Genomic DNA, 7470 nt, shown 5'->3' on the forward strand with positions numbered 1-7470 from the left:
TTATTTCCATTTACTATATGTATTTTTTAATGTTCATTGCTTCAAAAAATCTTGTACTTCTTGAGTTGTGTTCAACTGTTCTTTTGATTTTTTTAATGTTCATCCCCTGAAGTCTTTTGCATTCAAATACCTGTACAAGGTTTAGCTTTCCTCCTCTTCCCCATGTAATTTACAGCTCATATCTTCGTTATTTATTTTTAATTGTATTTCTGTTTGAGGTTGTTTTGTCCAACCCTCTTCATTGCCATTTCCTTGTGCATTATTTTAATTCATCTATAAATCTCTTTTTACCCTTCCCATCAGTAAACTTCAGCATAGTCATCTTAATTTTTACATTCTTTTCTTCTAGAAATATAGTAGTTGCTTATGATTCTTGAATGGCAAGTACTATACAATAATGTTGCAGATAGTATTCGCAGTGGAGTACTTGATAAATAGGTTAAAAGGGAAAGATGTGATAAGAACATTTTAGAAGTTATGAACTTTCAATTTTTGAACTTTCAATTTTAGAATTTCTTCATCAGAACATTTTTGTGCCAATGAATAGCAGATGTAGTACTTTTATTAGTCATAATGCTGACAACTTAAGGTCTCTTTTAACCCGTGTCCTTTTAAAAGGAAATATTATATTATTATGGATAATGATTAATGAAATTTTTCAATTGAAATAAAAATTTTCAGGTGGATCTCTTGATGGGATATTTAAAAAGTGAAGCCCGTTTAGGAGTTCGACAGGCTGTTCTTGGAGAGCTAGGATATCTGGCCGAAGCAGCACCACATGCTTGGTCCGCAGAAAATGTTGAGACGTTAATAGAATTCACAAGGGCTTCACGCCACAATGCTGCAATAACAACTACGGCCTTATGTGTGTTAGCATCCCTTACATCCGCTCCAGCAATACCTTCAGTCTCATTAACACCAGGTAGGGACTAAGATTAAAACTATTATTTTATACATTCAACTTACCTGTCAGATATATACATAGCTATAGACTCCGTCTTCCCGACAGAAATTCGAATTTCGCGGCACGCGCTACAGGTAGGTCAGGTGATCTACCTGCCTGCCGCTGGGTGGCAGGAATAGGAACCATTCCCGTTTTCTATCAGATTTTCTCTGTCGGCCGTATTGTAAACATACGTTTGCGGTACCTCCTGACTTGATTTTCGTGTTTTGTCGCCATCGATCTTCTGGGCTGTCTTTTGCAGGGAAGTACTGGGTCTTTGGCTCGGCATACGCTTTTTATTAACATTTTAATGAATTTGTCTTCGAAAAATTGCGAAGAATATGTAACCGTGTAACTACTGAAATTGTCGGTAGACACTCACATAGTTTGCAAAAAAGGGAAATATTAATATTTATTCATTAATACGTGTGATAAGTGTTAGAATTGATTGAGGAAATAAAACTGACTTCCTACTTTAGGGAATCAGTAAAGCATGTAACTAGATACGCTTCCTTTAGAAGTTTTTTGGATACTCGTACTAATGAGCAGTTAGAGTATTAACAGTACTAGTAGTGTTGCATCCTCATCACCTTCTTACTTCACAGAAACTTCAAATTCATAATTGCAATTTGAAGACAAGGGATGTAGCTCAAAATGCGAGCTATTGAAAGGTAAGAAGTGATTACAGTGTTCCCCATTGCAGTGGAGGGTGCGTCTGATCGGCTCTGTCTCGCTCCCAGGCCTAGACCTCTTTCAAGCTCCCAAGCCCAGAGGAGAAGGAATGTCGAAAGCCGTAAGGAGGTTTCAGAGAATCCCCACCGGTCAGGCGTCCCCTCGGCAGGTTCTGTAGAGCGTCCCAGACTGCCAGGGATAGCCATTGGAAAGGCATCCTAAAACAGTGTTTCTCCCTTATTATTATACCTACATACCCTCTAGAGAGAAGAACTTCGACGAAGATTCTCGTAATATGCAAGATAAATCTCGTCGTGGGTATGAGTAACTGGAAAGGAAGTTTACCTTACAATCAATAGTCCCTTCCGGTGGACTTAAACAGACGTAGGTTACGGCCTTATGTCCAAGGATAGGAACCTTGAGTGATTCTCTTCGATCCTTGCTTCTCATTAGGATCTACTTTGTCTAACACTAATTGTTTTATTAAAGAAAAGAACGAAGATAGAAAATTTTCCATTCTCTCTCTGCTTCGGCTAGGAAAGAATGTAGTAGAGAATTCACTTTAAGACTACGGTATGGTCAAGTCATATGCACATACCGAAGTTAACTCTATGGCTGACATCTGAATTCCTACTATTCTTACAAAGGTTTCCTAGATTAATGCTGTTTACCTCGATGTAACAGTATTATAGAGGATTATAATAAGGCAGTGCACGATATTATATAATGCTCTCATGCTTTCGAGAAGCGCATGAAGAAAGCATAACCTTATTAGAGCACGGAGATTGCTCAGGAGAAGAGAGATGAGTCTGTTGGGAAACATTCTCTTCGTGGCAGAAGTTGTTTCCCTGAATGGACTATTACTACGTCTATAAAAGTTTTTTCCTACTAAGAACGGAATTAACATACGAAAGGATGCCGGGTACCATAAAGGCACAGATGTTCTGGCACATATCTAAAAAGAATTACAAGCAATTTAGGTGACTGGCTCCAGCCAGGCGCCAAGACGGGCACCTGGCGCCACCTCACAAGGTGGAATACCAGAAGAGCCAGGCTGGCTCAAAAGCGCCAGCCTGGCGCAATGCGCCAGAAGCGCCATCCAAGATATTTCTCGTTTTAGCGAGTTATTAACCTAATACGTAGTCCAGTAGCCTCTCTGACAGCAGGCTCAGTAAAGGCAAGATTCGTTCCTGATTTCGTTCCCCGCCTAATCGGAAAGGGGTCGATCCCAAGGAAGGATGAAATTATTTATTTTAATCACTTAGGCCAATTCCACAGCTCTCTCATATTGCAAGGAGCATCGATAATCTCTTTTTTCGCCCATGTTCGCGTTGACAAAAGAGAACCTATTTGGAAAACAGACATGGAACGTAACGATCCTTAAGAGGTTCGCTGCAAGATGTTGCACGTCCGTGAGAACCTTCTCGATCAATGATAATAACTGTTAACGTATGTCTAACATTTATTGGAAAGAGTTGTAAAAAACCGGCGAGAAGTCTTTTTCATAGATCTCTTCGCAAGGTGGAAGAAGGACAGGCTTCCTATAGATTGTTTCCTTATTCTCGATCCCAGAGAAGTAGCAATATACGCCATCTTTAGTTTGAAGAAAGGGGAATAAACTTTAGTCTTTTTCCCTAAAATATAAATTCTTAACAGATTTTAAGATAAAGGGCGTTAAAGGAAGAGAGGATGATACTTTATGCCTCATTTTGGCCTTAGAGACGTTGGATTCACAGAAGTCATGTTCTTCTCACAGCATGTTTCGTAAGGCTTTTCCAAGAGAGTCTGGATATTCTATCAGAATCTATTATAAATAGACCTGAAAAACCTCTCCACTCTGAGTCGGTCTGCGTGCAGACTGACCAGAAGTAGATATGAATGAGAGGAGTTTCAAGGTAAAAGACAAGAGTCATGGTAAAGACATAGAATTGCTGCAGATCGTGCTAGATGGAATGGGGAAACTATCCTCTTTCGATTCCTCTGTGAACCACATGGGGGGTTTTTTCTTCCCTTTCAGAGGGAAGAATCACCTTTGTATATATCTGCTATCAATAACGCAGTAAAAGGCTATACTCTGTCTCTACAAGGAGAATTAGAGATAGCAGAGAATTAAGATCTTCGGGATCTTATACGATACCCCAATACGACATGAGTAGGATATCAATGAGAATTGGATTAACACGGACAACTTCATCCACAAGGCGCCTTTCTAGGCGCCTTCTAAGATCGAAGATTCAAACAGGCGCAAGGGGCCTGCCAAAAAAAATAAGATATCATTCGATAGCCGTTTCGGTAGCATCACTGTCCGATCCTGATTTCGTTCCCCGTCCAACTGGATGGTGGTTTGATCCCACGGGGGTACGATATTATTATCAACTAAAAAATTCCCCATCGGTACATATATGAAAATATATCTATTCCGGGGAGAACGAATTAGATATTAAAGGACATTTGTGGCTCGAATGATTTATATGAATTGAATCACGGTGATGTGATAAAGCATACATATACAACTTTCAGGCTCCAAGCGCCTACCAAGCTTGGGGCAGGCGCCAGAAACAGGCTCCAGGCGCCCATAGTGCCAGCCAGCACCAGGCTCAGGTGCCAGGGGCCCGGTGCCAGCCAGGCGTCCAGCCAGGCTCCAGGCGCCAGGAGCCATAAGCTTGAGAAAGCTAGGACATCTCATGCTTTCCTACATAGAGCGGCGAAGTCACTCAGTCCCTCACAGATTAGAAGTCCTTCTCATTCAGAAGAAAGGGAGGGCTACGGAAGAATTATCCGATAAAAGGATCAATCTCTTTCTGATCTACTCGAATTAGAGGAAATTTCAGAAGACGAGGCTCCAACAATGGAAGGACTGTCGAATTGTAAGATTCTTACAGCACCTCTTCTTATTTTATATGGAGATTCTCTGACCCCGGCTGAGAGAAATGAGCCATAAAAAGGCTCCAGCCAGGCTCTAACCAGGCGCCAGTCTAACCAGGCGCCAGGCACCAACCAGGCGCCAGGCTCCAGGATCTCCAGCTTCTTCGTGTTTGGAGATAGAAATCACCAAGAGTCTCCTCTTTGAGATTTGTCACAAGATCAGTTGTTTCCTGACAGGGACACAAGTTGTCGTGCAGGCGGCCGTTGCCCGTGTCAGGATGGACTGAGATTGTGGGAAGTTCTAGCAAGAACAAACTTCTCATGACAGGGACTCTAGTGGTCGCATAAGCGTCTTCGTCTCTGTCAGGATGGTTTGATTTGGAGAGACGTTTTTTGCAGGATCAACCTTCACCTGCCAGGTACTCAAGATGTCGCACATGCGAACGTAACCTTGTCAGGATGGGGCTGTTACTGCTTCAAAGCCTTCACCTTGTGAAGAGAGGCGCTCTCCTCAGGTGACTCATTCTTCTCCCAACATTATGGGACAAAGATATATCAGACTAGGAAGTCAATGAGGGTGCAGGTCTTTCAGATTACAAGACCTTAGCACCCTTTTATTGCATGAATTCGGAGAGTCTCTTGAGTCCTGCACACCCCTCCTTCTCCTAGTTCATTACTATTAAGGGGATTATAAATCATCCTCTTCTATAGATATTTGCAGCAAACCATTTTTCATTATTTGATTGAGACTCTTTCAAATAATAGAGGGAATGGGATCCTTTTTTTTTTTGGACCTCAGATTCTGTGTTCCGACAAGATGGAACTGCTCCTCATTAAACTTCTTTGAGAAATTTTATGAGGTAATTCTTTGTTTCTCTTGGTCCTAAACGACCAAGAAGACAAGTGAATTTTTTGTGCATTGGAATCTCGCATCAGATTCTATGGATACTCGGCTATGGGTTCTTGCCAGCATAGTATGTCTGGTAAAAGAACTAAAACCCTCTATTCCTGACTCAACGCTTTCACATAGAGGTTCCGTTGTCCAGGCAGGGTACTTACGTTTTCATTCTGCAGATAATGGTTTTTAAACGTTTGCCTACAGAGTCCTGGGATGAGATGAGGGCTCGAAATGCTTCCCAGAAGGTATCCAGAGGAAGAGGGATACAATAAAGAGCTAGAAATCAGAGTCCTCCAATTTCAGCTCAGAGTCTCCTTCGACTTCAAGGCTCCTTCCCTTCCTCGGACAAGGATAGGGGAAGTATGCTGCACGAGGAACTCATCAACATGTAAGAAGGATCTCGTTAGCAACGGAAGTACTCAAGAAGAATCCTACGAGGAGGGAAGACTCTTAATCTCTCGTACTGTTAGATATCCTATCGTCTAATGGATGTAGCTGAATTGACAATCACCTCCACTTGCTGGAAGAGGCCAAAAGCTCAAAGTGGAAGAAATTTCTTCCACCCTTCTCAGTCTCATGATAAACTATTGTGGATGTTTCAGGGGACTTTCGGGACAATGTAGCGCCCCCAACTAGGCGCCAAATGCCAAAACAGCGTAAAAAACGGCAGAGGCACACAGTCCAAGGAACACTTCATTGTCGATGAGAAGACAAGAGCGGGTCTCAACCTAGCGCAGATGTGCTCCGAGGCGAACAAATAGCGACAGATAGGAGCAGTTCCGATGCTGACACGCCAGACATCTCGAGACTCTACCAAGCTCGAGCTCCAGCAAGTGGGAAGGAGCCAGCCAGGCTCAAGGCGCCAAAAAGAACCAGTTTTGGAGACAGCCCTGCGAAGCTCCTTCCAGGCGCGAGGCGCCAGCCAGGAGTCAGGCGAAAAGCGCCTTAACAGGGTCAGCCGCCAGGCAGGCGTGAGGGGACACCAGGTAGCGCCAGGGCGCCTGCCATGCACGAGGCCCACAGGAAGGCGCACAGGCGCAGCTAGGTGCGAGGGAAGGCAGGGCGCAAGGCGCCAGCCAGGCGAGAGGCGCAGCCAGCTCTAGGCTTCAATCCAGAACAGATCCATTTAAAGAAAGCCCCGGTCTTCTTTGAAACAAGGTGACGCTACAATAAAGCACCTTCATGAGTAACTTGACGTTCCTCACACAAGATCGAGAATTAAAAAGCGCAATGAAGTGCGACGTTTATGAATTATTGTTCTTTCCTAACAATATGTCATGAGGGAACATATTAGCGCTCACTTACGGAGATGGAACTCTGTGTTGACTTCCCCATTACACGAAGGAGGTCAAGTTTGGAGGTTTTTTGAAAAGAGTTTGGGGATAGCTCTTTTCAAATTAAGCACAAACCTAGTGTTAGGATCAGGTGATCGGTAATCGGTGTTGTGCTCCTTAAGTATGCTACTAGGTATAGGGGTATTGTCATGTAAGTGATAAGACCCCATTGACAAAAGACCATTAGATTCTGTCGAGTAAGTGGATACGACCCCATTGACAGATCTACAAGACTCTTAGTAATAGGTCACATCCTCGCTGAGGCTCTTGAGACGAAGCAGACTCCTAGCAATAGCTAGGAAGTCAACCCTTCGTCTAAACACATAGGAACCAAGGTTTTATTATTTATTACCTACAACGTATGTTGTTTACCGGTCTATTCAGTAATTTAGCTGTCTCTTACCCTCCTCCAATACCCTCCTCCAATGGTGTGAATCAGCTATGTATATATCTGACAGGTAAGTTGAATGTATAAAAATGATATTGTTATGATACAATAAAGTTTTTATACATACTTACCTGGCAGATATATACAATTAATCACCCACCCAACCTCCCCTCAGGAGACAAGTGGAAGAGAAAATCTGATAGAAAACGGGAATGGTTCCTATTCCTGCCACCCAGCGGCAGGCAGGTAGATCACCTGACCTACCTGTAGCGCTTGCCGCGAAATTCGAATTTCTGTCGGGAAGACGGAGTCTATAGCTATGTATATATCTGCAGGTAAGTATGTATAAAACTTTATTGTATCATAACAA

At 42.9% G+C, this 7470-nt stretch overlaps 1 protein-coding gene across 1 annotated transcript in view; it reads left to right on the top strand.

Moving 5' to 3' along the window:
- The window catches only part of LOC135203604 (integrator complex subunit 7-like), a 29783-nt gene extending 28850 nt beyond the window's left edge, over nt 1-933 (top strand). The window contains exon 7 of the mRNA XM_064233414.1: nt 682-933. Coding sequence (XP_064089484.1) covers nt 682-933 — 252 coding nt within the window. The remainder of the gene's footprint in view (nt 1-681) is intronic.
- The last annotated feature ends 6537 nt before the right edge of the window (nt 934-7470 follow it).

The sequence above is a fragment of the Macrobrachium nipponense genome, chromosome 24 (genome assembly GCF_015104395.2).
Source record: "Macrobrachium nipponense isolate FS-2020 chromosome 24, ASM1510439v2, whole genome shotgun sequence".
Lineage (NCBI taxonomy): Eukaryota > Metazoa > Arthropoda > Malacostraca > Decapoda > Palaemonidae > Macrobrachium > Macrobrachium nipponense.